Source organism: Dendrobates tinctorius, unplaced genomic scaffold (assembly GCF_039654945.1).
Source record: "Dendrobates tinctorius isolate UK_male_01 unplaced genomic scaffold, ASM3965494v1 ptg000013l, whole genome shotgun sequence".
Lineage (NCBI taxonomy): Eukaryota > Metazoa > Chordata > Amphibia > Anura > Dendrobatidae > Dendrobates > Dendrobates tinctorius.
In genome coordinates, this window is record NW_027361681.1 from 4,809,313 (window position 1) to 4,822,198 (window position 12,886).

General features: G+C 42.0%; 1 protein-coding gene across 1 annotated transcript in view; it reads right to left on the reverse strand.

Moving 5' to 3' along the window:
- Positions 1–12,886, reverse strand: part of YIPF6 (Yip1 domain family member 6) — a 69,478-nt gene that overhangs the window by 30,527 nt on the left and 26,065 nt on the right. Inside the window, exon 5 of the mRNA XM_073558334.1 lies at positions 2,936–3,061. Within this exon, the coding sequence (XP_073414435.1) occupies positions 2,936–3,061 (126 nt within the window). The remainder of the gene's footprint in view (positions 1–2,935; positions 3,062–12,886) is intronic.

The window sequence follows — 12,886 nt, forward strand, 5'->3', positions numbered from 1 at the left end:
ACCCTTCCATTTCCCCTGGTCTCCAGGATGTCTACCCCAGTTGTATCTCCTCTTCTGAAAGGACCTCCAATATACTGGAATCAACACGCTAAGAAATCCTCTCTTTTCAGCTCCTGCCTTGTTTAAAATATCGTCCAGAGCTTGTCCACATAGATAATCTCCATTACATGGAATTGAGCAGTTTAGTCTTGGGTAGAACATCTCCTGGCCAGCTTTTAAACCATAGGTGCGCTATGGGTGGCATTAGTGAGAGGCATGCTCACAGAGCCTGGCTGCACCTTGCATTAACAGAAAGATTGGCCAGAATCTTCTCTCTGGGGACATTATCTGGGAGTCTTTAAGAGTGCTCAAATCCTCAAAGGGCAAAGTAGACTTCCTGGATTATTTCACCACCGCCACATATATTTTAGGGATTTTATTCAAAATGGCAGATTTGATTTAATCAAAGGGGTATTTTAGCTCTTTTAGATCGAGGGTAGCGGACCTTTTTTCTCTGTTTTTTTTTTTTCATTCCCTTTTAATAAGCATCATAATCTTCTCATTAATGGGAAACGAGAGTATTTTTTTTTTGTTTCAGTCCACTGATCATGATGATTCGGACTGATCTGGTTATTCTCGTATCTAAGACTCATATATACTCATAGTCACCCTTATGGCTATAACTAACATATCCGTGTCTTCTACGGGAAGACAAGGTCTACCCCCCCGTATCACTATCAGAGAATGAGGAAGAGAAGGCCGATTCATCTTTATCTTCAGATATTACAGTCACATCTGATTTAGTCACCTGTTGCCTACATTTTTTCTTCCTTTTACCCCCTTCCTTTTGAATAAGTGACTTAGTGGAATCCTTGACATCTACCTTAGTCACAGATTTTAAATCCGTGGCAAAGTTGGGAGATTCCTCACAGATAGATTTCTGAATGCAACCTGGGCAAAGTCTTTTCTGGAATGTGATTGGTAACTTGTCCCTGCACAGTGCGCACTATTTTTGAGTTTGGCTCTACACGTCTTAGGCCTTTCCTAGTAAAAATACAGGATGCCAACTTAAACGTCACTAGCGCACAACCCAGGCAGCAGAGTCTCCTGCACGCCAAATCCTGCGCGCCCCGTACATAAGTGCATACGCAGGCAAGGGACAACGTGTTGGTTGGAGACATTTGAAAAATATCTCCACCTGCACACCACCCAGTCTCTGGGACCGGCTGTGGCAATTCCATACCCACCAGTAAGTCCCCCGACAGGCACAAGCCAGATCTGGGTAAGTCCATTCTTCAGTACCCTCCTTCACTCCAGGTTCCCTCAAAAACAGGAAACCAAAACTAATGTGGACGAGGGGTACCGCAAATATATTCAGTAGGTTTTCTGTCCTTAATGGAAGGTCTCATCTCCAACAAAGGCTTTTGTACAAAGTATTAAAATACATTTAAGTAAACGTGTTCAATACTTTTTACCTGCGTCATTGCTCATTATTAACCCCTTAGTGACTGGGCAAAATTTTTGAAATCTAACCAGTGTCACTTGATGTAATAACTCTGGAATGCTTCAACATATCTCATTGATTTGGAAATCGTTTTTTTTGTGACACTTTGTACTTTATGATAATGGTAAATTTATGTTGATATTTTCTGCGCTTATTTACCGTATATACTCGTGTATAAGCAGAGTTTTTTAGCACATACAACAGCGCCCCTCAACACATTCAAAATTGTTTTCAGGTAGTTTATTAACCCTTCAGGCGCTTTTCAGGAATTAATGCAATGTGGCATAACAGGAATGAAGAAATATATTTTTACAATCAAAATTCTGATACTTCTGAACATGGCAAACATCAGGACCACAAGATCAAGATCTCAGGGTGCCTATGGGGTTACAGAAGGAGCTCTCACAGTCTGTTAACCATCTAGATGCTGTATTCATTATTGACAGTAGCATTTAAGGGGTTAAATAACTATAGTCAGTACCAACACTAATCATGGCTGATGCAGCAAGTTGTCAGCTATTGTGTGCAGCTGATAGCTATAGGATTGTCAATCCTAGGGGGATGCTAGCCTCATATTGTAGGTCAGTAAAAAGACATTGGGGGTCATTAAGGGGTTAAACAATTTATCAACATCTGCTGTTTGATTTCTTTGCCTGTGTGAATTGGATGGGTTGTTGACATCTGGTGAGTATTTTACATCAATAGCACCAGCAAAAATATATTTACTTAGGAAATTGGTGATGTGTTTAATTCTTATTTCGCCTGCTGAGTATATCTAAAATACAATAATTTTTTTTACTTTATTTTTTGGTCCCCCTAGAGGACTTGAAATTGCGATGGCTTGATTGCTCATGCTATACTGCAATAATACAGTAAGGAGCAAAATTACAGTTTTCCAATGAACCCCAGCCTGTGGCCAAGATTCCCAGGAGGATTAAGATGGTGGTTACAGGGGTCTTGGCCTCCATACTAGAATATCAGTTCTCCACAGACAAAGCAGAGGGTCGACTTGAGCCACTACACACGTAGTCGTGCACCTGCAATGGCATTATTTTTAATGCTGCTGTCAGAATGTTAGTGGTTAAACTGAAGTGAACAGAACAAGCGCCAACTGCGGTAGTTACTGGCAGATGCCGGCCATATAACACAGCTGGCATCTACCTGGTATGAAGCAGGCACAGCTCCTTTATACTCTCATTAGCACCCTTGATGAAAATGTACATCACAGGTCATTAAGGAGTTATTTAGGTATTTTATTACTTTTGGTGGCTTAGTAATTTAGAATTCAGTTGTACTAAGTCACTAGCATTCATTTACAGCTTGTGAAATTTTTACCACTTTCATACTTCCACAAGATTTAAACCAGCTATACTTTTGATTTTTGCATTATTCAATGTATAGGCAATAAGCGGGGGGAAAAACAAACAAACCCTCCATTCATTATGTACATACATGGTTCCACCAAGAAGCTTAGAATTCAGTGTGATGACGACAGCCCCGAACCAGATGATTACGAACACTTCTGCAAACTGGGGCCCTCCATCATCTTCACTGTTTGATTGTCCGCCTTGTAGCATTCTATCATAGGATAAAGAAACAAATATATAGAGATGGTCTACAAAAGAGCTGGCAGAGAAATTTACTATTACGAATTTGGCACAAAAAATGGAGACAAATTAGAGCTCTTGCAGAATAGAAATTAGCATTGCCTGCATCAACTCCATGCTCAGCTGATATCTTTAAAGAAGTTGTCCACTACTTGTCATACCCCTCACTTGGCCCACATAATATAATAAAGCTTATACTCACCTCCCGTGCTAGCGCCGTCTCCCGTTGACACGTGACCCCGGCACCCAATCATCGCTTGTGTCATTGTCCCCGCAATCTGCCGAACTGAGCAGGAAGAAAAAAAGTCAGGGATCAGCTGCAGCCTGGAGTTCCTCTTCATGTTCGATTTGTCCAAACAGGGGGACAGTGACACCAGCTCTGATTGGGCATCCTTTGGTAGTGCTCTACAGGCTGATCATTTCATCACTATTTCTGCTTAAGACTACAAAAAAGGAGCAAGGAAGCTGCACATTTCATCCTTAGCAGCGCAAAGAGTGAAACTCACAAGTATATCTCTAGCATACACCGACATGCAGCAAATCTGAAACCTGCAGCACCTGTTAATTTACATTGCTGATATATTTTGAAGAAAGTGCATGAGTTTTTTTTTTTTTTTTTTTTTAAATCTTTCCTAATACTGTAAAAAGCAGCTGATTTTCTGCAATTTAATAGGCTTTAATGGGAACCAAGCCTTCAGGCTAGTGAAACAGTACAAGCTAGAGGCTCTGCTCTAGCAACTCAATGCCAATCACATTGATCAGTGGATAGGAAATCGGAGTATTCTGATGTGTTTGAAGTTATAGGTCCTACATTATATTCTTAGTCCACTACCATCAGTGACCAGAGTAACACTATATAATTGTGAGGAGTCCTAGGGTTTTCTCTTTGTTTTCATTTTCCATGTAGATCAACGTAATGTGAATAAGAAGTCAGAGCGCAGAACGAGGAGAGGACAGATGAACATCAAGGACTAAAGGACAGAGCGCAGGACAAGGAGAGGTCAGACGAACATAAAGGACAGAGCGTAGAACAAGGAGAGGGAACATAAAGTACAGAGTGTAGGACAAGGAGGGGACAAACATCAAGGACTAAAGGACAGAGTGCAGGACAAGTAGGGGACAGACGAACATCAAGGACAGAGCGCACGAACATAAAAAGACAGAATGTAGGACAAGGAGAGGACAGACGAACATCAAGGATTAAAGGACTGCGCTCAGGACAATGCGAGGACAGGTGAAAATCGTGGACTAAAGGACAGAGTGCAGGACAAGTAGGGGACAGACGAACATCAAGGACAGAGCGCACGAACATAAAAAGACAGAATGTAGGACAAGGAGCGGACAGACGAACATCAAGGATTAAAGGACTGCGCTCAGGACAATGCGAAGACAGGTGAAAATCGTGGACTAAAGGATAGAGTGCTGGACAAGGAGAGGACAGATGAAAATCAAGGACTAAAGGACAGAGTGCAGGACAAGGAGGACAGACGAACATAAAGGATTAAAGGACAGAGTAAAAGGACAAGAAGCAGATGAACATCAGCCTGCATGTACAGACAAAGAAACAAAATGAACCAGAACAAGGAGCTACCAGAAAGCAGATGACCGATTGTCATCGTTGGCAACCACTGCTTAGTATGGTTTCTTTGGCAATTAACTCTTTGTGCACCAGGATGGCGGAATTCCGTGTGTGGATATACACCAGACATAAGCGATGGGAAGAAGCTTAATTTTCTTATTGTTCATTTTCAGATTGCAGATTGCTCTTGATAAGTTCAAGCAACCTATAGTCAGCAATACAGGTAGGTGTACAAGCAACAGTGTCAGGTGTGGCTTTACACCAATATGGTGCCACAAGTACTGAGGCCTACAGAAACTAATATACTGGCACAGACAATGACCAAAACTTGGTTGATGTTTGCTCTTTCTGCATTAGCACTGTGCCCATTTCTTATTGTAGTGTGTCTCCCATGGGTTACAAATGCACAACATATAAAATCATATTCTACTGCTTTTAGCAAACCAGGCAAAACCAAGCTATGCAACCGAGGAACAGGGAGAACATTAAGTGGGATATGGATATTTTATCACAGGGGACATCAAGTTACAGAGATCTATCTTGGTGGAAGAGCTATAGTTGTGTGATTTCCTATTCTTTTGCATGTTTGCCACACTTAAATGTATCAGATTACCAAGCAAATGTAAATATTAGACAATGATAACACAAGTAATCACAAAATGCATTTTTTTAAATTAAGGTCTTAATTAGTAAGGGACAAAAAAATCCACACCTACAGGGGCTTGTGTGAAAAAGTGATTGCCCCCTAAATCTAATAACTGGTTGGGCCACCCTTAGCTGCAACAACTTCAATCAAACATATGCGATAACTGACAATGAGTCTTTTACAACTCGGTGGAGGAATTTTAGCCGACTCACCTTTGCAGAATTAACCCCTTCACTACCTGTGCATGTTAACTCCCGGGCCAATTTTTACAATTCTGACCACTGTCCCTTTATGAGGTTATAACTCTGAAACGCTTCAATGGATCCCGGTGATTCTGACACTGTTTTCTCGTGACATATTGTACTTCATGTTAGTGGTAAAATTTCATTCAAATAACTTGCGTTTATTTGTGAAAAAAATGGAAATTTGGCGAAAATTTTTAAAATTTCGCAATTTTCCAACTTTGAATTTTTATGCCCTTAAATCACAGAGATACGGCACACAAAAAACTTAATAAATAACTTTTCCCACATCTTTACTTTACATCAGTACAATTTTGGAACCCAAATTTTTTTTTGTTAGGAAGTTATAAGGGTTAAAAGTTGACCAGCGATTTCTCATTTTTGCAACACCATTTTACTTTTACGGACCACATCACATTTGAAGCCACTTTGAGGGGTCTATATGATAGAAAATACCCCCAAAGTGACACCATTCTAAAAACTGCACCCCTTAAGGTGCTCAAAACCACATTCAAGAAGTGTATTAACCCTTCAGGTGTGTCACAGGAATTTTTTTGAATATTTAAAAAAAAATGAACATAATTTTTCACAAAAAAATACTTCAGATTCAATTTTTTTTATTTTACCAAGGGTAACAGGAGAAATTGGAAAGTTATTGTGCAATTTGTCCTGAGTACGCTGATACCTGATATGTGGGGGGAACCTCTGTTTCGGCGCATGGCAGAGCTCAGAAGGGAAGGAGCGCCGTTTGACTTTTTCAATGCAAAATTGGCTGGAATTCAGATCGAACGCCATGTCACGTTTGGAGAGCCCCTGATGTACCTAAACAGTGGAAACTCCCCACAAGTGACCCCATTTTGGAAACTAGACCCCCCCCAAGGAACTTATCTAGATATGTGGTGAGAACTTTGAACCCACAAGGGCTTCACAGAAGTTTATAAAGTACGGCGGTACAATGAAAAAAAAAAAAAATCATATTTTTTCCACAAAAATGATCTCTTCACCCCCAATTTTTATTTTCCCAAGGGTAACAGGACCCTAAATGTTATTGTACAATTTGTCCTGAGTAAGCTGATACCCAATATGTGGGTGTAAATGACTATTAGGGCGCATGGCAGAGCTCAGAAGGGAAGCATCGCCATTTGACTTTTTTGGCTGGAAATGAGATCGGACACCATGTCGCGATTGGAAAACCCGATGTACCAAAACAGTGGAAACCCCCCACAAATGACACCATTTGGAAACTAGACCCTCCAAGGAACTTATCTAGATGTGTGGTGAGAACTTTGAACCCCCAAGGGCTTCACAGAAGTTTATAACGTACAGCCGTACAATTAAAAAAATCATATTTTTTCCACAAAAATGATCTTTTCACCCTCAATTTTTATTTTCCCAAGGGTAACAGGACCCTAAAAGTTATTGTGCAATTTGTCCTGAGTACGCTGATACTCCACATGTGGGGGTAAACCTCTATTTGGGCGCATGGCAGAGCTCGGAAGGTAAGCAGCACCATTTGACGTTTTTTGCTGGAATTGAGATCCGACACCATGTCGCGTTTGGATAGCCCCTGATGTACCAAAACAGTGAAAACCCCCCACAAATGACACCATTTTGAAACTAGACCCCCCCCAAGGAACTTATCTAGATGTGTGGTGAGCACTTTGAACCCCCCAGTGCTTCACAGAAGTTTATAATGCCCGGGAATGGGGGGGGAGAAGAGAAAAAAAAAAAAAAAATCCGCATTTTTTCCCACAAACATGATCTTTTAGTCAGCAATTTTTTCATTTTACCAAGGGTACCAGGAGAAATTGGACCCCAAAAGTTGTTGTCCAAATTGTCCTGAGTACTCTGATACCCCATATGTGGGAGAAAACTACTGTATGGGCGTACGTCAGGGCTCGGAAGGGAAGTAGTGACGTTTTGGAATGCAGACTTTGATGGCATGCTCTGCGGGTGTCATGTTGCCTTTGGAGAGCCCCTGATGTACCTAAACAGTGGAAACCCCCCACAAATGACACCATTTTGGAAACTAGACCCCCTAAGGAACTTATCTAGATGTGTGGTGAGCACTTTGAACCCCCAAGGGCTTCACAGAAGTTTATAATCCCCGTGCATGAAAATAAAAAAATCGTATTTTTTCCACAAACATGATCTTTTAGTCATCAATTTTTTTATTTTCCCAAGGGTACCAGGAGAAATTGGACCCCAAAAGTTGTTGCCCAATTTGTCCTGAGTACGCTGATACCCCATGTGTGGGAGAAAACTACTGTATGGGTACACGTCGGGGCTCGGAAGGGAAGTAGTGACGTTTTGGAATGCAGACTTTGATGGAATGGTCTGCGGGTGTCATGTTGCTTTTGGAGAGCCCCTGATGTGCCCAAACAGTGGAAACCCCCCAATTCTAACTCCAACCCTAACCCAAACACACCCCTAACCCTAATCTCAGCCCTAACTCTAGCCCTAGCCCTAACACTAACCCTAATGGGAAAATGGAAATACATTTTTTTAATTTTATTGTTTGCCCCTAATTAAGGGGGTGATAACGGGGGGTTTGATTTACTATTTATGGCGGTTTTTATTTTTGGCAGCTGTCACACGCTAAAAGACGCTTTTTATTGTAAAAATAGTTTTTACATCACCACATATTGAGAGCTATAATTTTTCAGTATTCTGACCCACCGAGTCATGTGAGGTCTTATTTTTTTTGCTGGACGAGTTGACGTTTTTATTGGTACCATTTTCGGGCACGTGACATCTTTTGATCGCTTTTTATTCCGATTTTTTGGGATGCAAAATGAACAAAAACCAGCATTTCATGAATTTCTTTTGGGGGTGCGTTTACACCGTTCCGCGTGTGGTAAAATTGATAAAGCGGTTTTATTCTTCAGGTCAGTACGGTTACAGCAATACATCATTTAGTCTTTTTTTATGTTTTGGCGCTTTTATGCAATGAAAACAATTTTATATAAAAAATAATTATTTTTGCATCGCTTTATTCTGCGAGCTATAACTTAATTTTTTTTCTGATGATGCTGTATGGCAGCTCGTTTTTTGCGGGACAAGATGACGTTTTCAGCGGTACCATGGATATTTATATGCGTCTTTTTGATCGCGCGTTATTTCACTTTTTGTTCGGCGGTATGATAATAAATCATTTTTTGCTTCGTTTTTTATTTTTTAAGGGGTTCGCTAAAGGGGTTAACTAATAGGACAGTTTTATAGGGCGGGTCGTTACGGACGTGGCGATACCAAATATGTGTACTTCTATTGTTTTTTTTTTATTTCCAAAAAATGAGTTTATTTATTAGGGAAGATTTTTTTTTTTTTTTTTTTAATTTATTTAGCGATTTTTAAAAAATTATTTTTACAATTTTTTTTTTTTTTTTTAACTTTATTACATTGTCCCAGGGGGGCATAACTGTCCTGTGACAGATCGCTGATCTGTAACATCACAGATCACTGTGACAGATCAGCGATCTGTCACAGGCAGTGTGCAGGTTTCCTCCTTGCCTGCGCTTTGTAGGCACTGAGGAAGTCAGCTCCCTGCAGGCCCCTGAAGGTCCCCGTCGCCATCTTGGAACATTGCGCTGCTGTGGGGGGCTCAGGGAAGCATGGAGGGAGCCCCCTCCCTGCCGATGCTTCCCTTTAACCCCTGGTACACCGCGATCGTGTTTGATCGCGGTGTTCAAGGGGTTAACGTATCGGGGGAGGTCCGTGACCGCCCCTGACACATTGTGCCGGGTGTCTGCTGTGATAATCAGCTGACACCGGGCCATGATCAGCAGCGCTCACCACATGAGCGCCGCTGATCGCACTAGACGTACTATTCCATCCTTGGGACTTAGGTCCCAGGTCACATGGACGGAATAGTACGTCCATTGTAGGAAAGGGGTTAATGTAATTTAGCCACATTGGAGGGTTTCCGAATATGAACTGCCTCTTTAAAAGGTCATACCACAGCATCTCAATCGGATTAAGGTCAGAACTTTGGCTAGGCCACTCCAAAGGCTTAATTTCGCTTTTCTTAAGCCATTCAAAGGTGGACTTGCTTTAGTGTTTTGGATCATTGTCCTGCTGCATAACCCTAGTGCGCTTCAGCTTGAGTTCACAAACAGATGGCCGGAGATTCTCCTTCAGGATTTTTTGGTAGACAGCAGACTTCATGGTTCCATTTACCACAGCAAGTGTTCCAGGTCCTGAAGCAGCAAAACAGCCCCAGACTATCACACTACCATCACTATATTTTACTGTTGATGTATGATGTTCTTTTTCTGAATCACTGTGTCACTTCTACGCCAGATGTAATGGGACAAACACCTTCCAAAAAGTTAAACTTTTGTCTCATCAGTCCACAGAGTATTCTCTCAAAAGTCTTGTGGATCATCAAGATGTTTTCTGGCATAACTGAAATGAGCCTTTATGTTCTTATTGCTCAGTAGTAGGTTTTTGTCTTGGAACTCTGCCATGCAGGCCACTTTTGCCCAGTCTCTTTCTTATGTTGGAGTCAAACACTGACCTTAACTGAGGCAAGTGAGGCCTGCAGTTCTTTGGATCTTGTTGCGGGGTCTTTCGTGACCTCTTGGATGAGTGTTAACTGTGCTCTTCGGGTAATTTTGGTCGGCCAGCCTCTCATGGGAAGGTTCATCACTGTTCCATGTTTTTGCAATTTGTGGATAATGGCTCTCACTGTAGTTCGCTGGAGTCCCAAAGCTTGAGAACTGGCTTTATAACCTTTTCTAGACTGATAGATCTCAGGCATGGTGGCTCAGTGGTTAGCACTGCAGCCTTGCAGCGCTGGGGTCCTGGGTTCAAATCCCACCAAGGAAATCTGCAAGGTGTTTGCATGTTCTCGCTGTGTTTGCGTGGGTTTCCTCCCGTGCATTCCAAAGACATACTAAAAGGGAATTTAGATTGCAAGCCCCATCGCGGACAATGCCAATGTCTGTAAAGCACTGTGGAATTAATGTAGCTATATAAATGAGTAAAATAAAAATAAATTACTTTATTGCAAAAAATTTTTTGATCGGGACATGATGTCTAGGTTTTGAGGATCTTATGATTTATTCCACTTAGTCAGGCAGGTCCTGTTTAAGTGATTGCTTGACTGAGAACAGATGTGGCAGTAATCAGGCCTGAGTGTGGCTAGGGAATTTGAACACTGCTTCCCAAAGATGTAATAAACAGCCAATTTATGTTTGGGGGTGGGGGCAATCCCTTTTTCACACAGGGCTCTGGAGGTTTGTATTTCTTTATCTCCTTAATAAAGACCTTCATTTAAAAACTGCATTCTGTGATCACTTGTGTTATCTTTGTCTAATATTTAAATTTGTTTTGTGATCTGAAACTTTTAAGTGTGACAAAAGAATAGGAAATCAGGAAGGGGGCAGACACTTTCACAAAACTGTATATATACACCATATATACTCGTGTATAAGCTGAGTTTTTCAGCACTTTTTTGTGCTGAAAACACCCCCCCTCGGCTTATACACTAGTCAATTGCTCAGAAAGCCGGATGGTGAGCGGCTAAAGAGAAATTAATATTAATTTCTCTTATAGTAGCGTACAGTGACAGGCGCCAGCATCCAGAAGACATCCTATTTACCCACCAGCGTGCCCTTGCAGAGTCTCGGTGGTCCCGGCGTCTTTACAGCATCTCCATGGTTTGGGCTTCCAGCAGCTCTTCCGATGCAATCACGCGACGCCGCTCATTAAGGTAATGAATATGCACGCGTTTCCATAGGCATGGAGCGCATATTCATTAACTTAATGAGCGGTGCCACGTGATGGTGCCAGAAGAGCTGCTGGAAGCCGGAACAATGGAGATGCTACGAAGGCACTGGGACCACCAAGCCGCTGCGAGGGCACAATGATGGGTGAGTAGGACAGGGGATAAGGAGCCATGCATACCAGGACAGGATGGGGGAGCCATGCATAGCAGGACAGGGACCGGGGAGTCATGCATAGCAGGACAAGGACCATGCATCCATCCTTTTGGAAGTGCATTGAGCAGGACTTCTTTAAATCTTCCTCCTTGCGAGTGTGAACAAGCTTGAGTGTGACCAGAGCGTAAGTGCGAACAGTGGTGTGTGACTTGTGATTCAGTGACTTTCGATTCAGGGAGTTTCCAAGGGAGGAATTACTGAATTGCTATTTATATTTTATTAATACTTTGCATTAGTTTTTATTTAACTTTTCTGTCGTGTGCAATCCACATTAGGAAATGTGCTCCATTATTGACAATGCGATCCAGTGCACTTCTTGCTACATGTGGGCAATCCTTGAACAGCAGGTCGAGGGTGCATACTGCTGTGCAAGATGTGAGCATGTTGTGCATTTGGAAGCCCAGGTACTGGATTTAAATATGCAGCTGGCAACACTGAGATCCACAGACGTGGGGGGTATGTTTATATGTAAAATCATCCTTAAAACCCATCCTGCATGATAATATATGTGAATCTAATGAAAACGTAGAGTCCCTGTAGGTGGGGATAAGGGGAGGGGGGGGGGGGGGAATAATAAATTATTGATAGGGGTTTGTTATAAGTCTCCAAAAATGATGGAAGCAACAGAGAAAATCCTCGTAAAGCAAATGGATGAAGCAGCAACTCAAGGAGAAGTCATTATTATGGGGGACTTCAACTACCATGAAATACATTGGGGAACCGAAACCTGCAGTTCCAGCAAGGGTAATAGGTTTTTGACAACTATGAGAGACAATTACCTTTCACAACTGGTTCAGGACCCAACGAGGGCGGCACTGCTAGACCTAATATTAACCAACAGGCCAGACAGCATATTAAATGTAATGGTTAGGGGTCACTTGGGTAATGGTGATCACAAATTAATAAGTTTTCATGTATCCTTTAATAACATGTGTAGTAGAGGGGTTACAAGGACACTAAACTTCAGGAAGGCAAATTTCCAACGGATGAGAGATGATCTTGGGACAATTACCATGACAGGGACCGGGTACCCATGCATACCAGGACAGCGATGGGAGAGCTACGCATACCAAGACAGGGACGGGGGGGGGGGGGGGGGAGCAATGCATACCAGGACAGGGATGAGAGGACAATGCATACCTGGCTAATACTCCAGTCTATAAGGTTACCCAGTTTTCCGTGGCAAAATTAAGTGCCTCGGTCTATACTCTGCACTTTTTGCAATGATTTTTTCCCTATCGTTCATTTGCTTTCCAAATGCAGAATGAAGCAATATTCTAAATGCTAATGTGGAGTGTAACATCTCTACATGGCAGGATCAGCGGGCATTAAGGCATCACAAATTAAGAAACGTCAGCATCATTTTCATGACTAGTATTATAGGTTA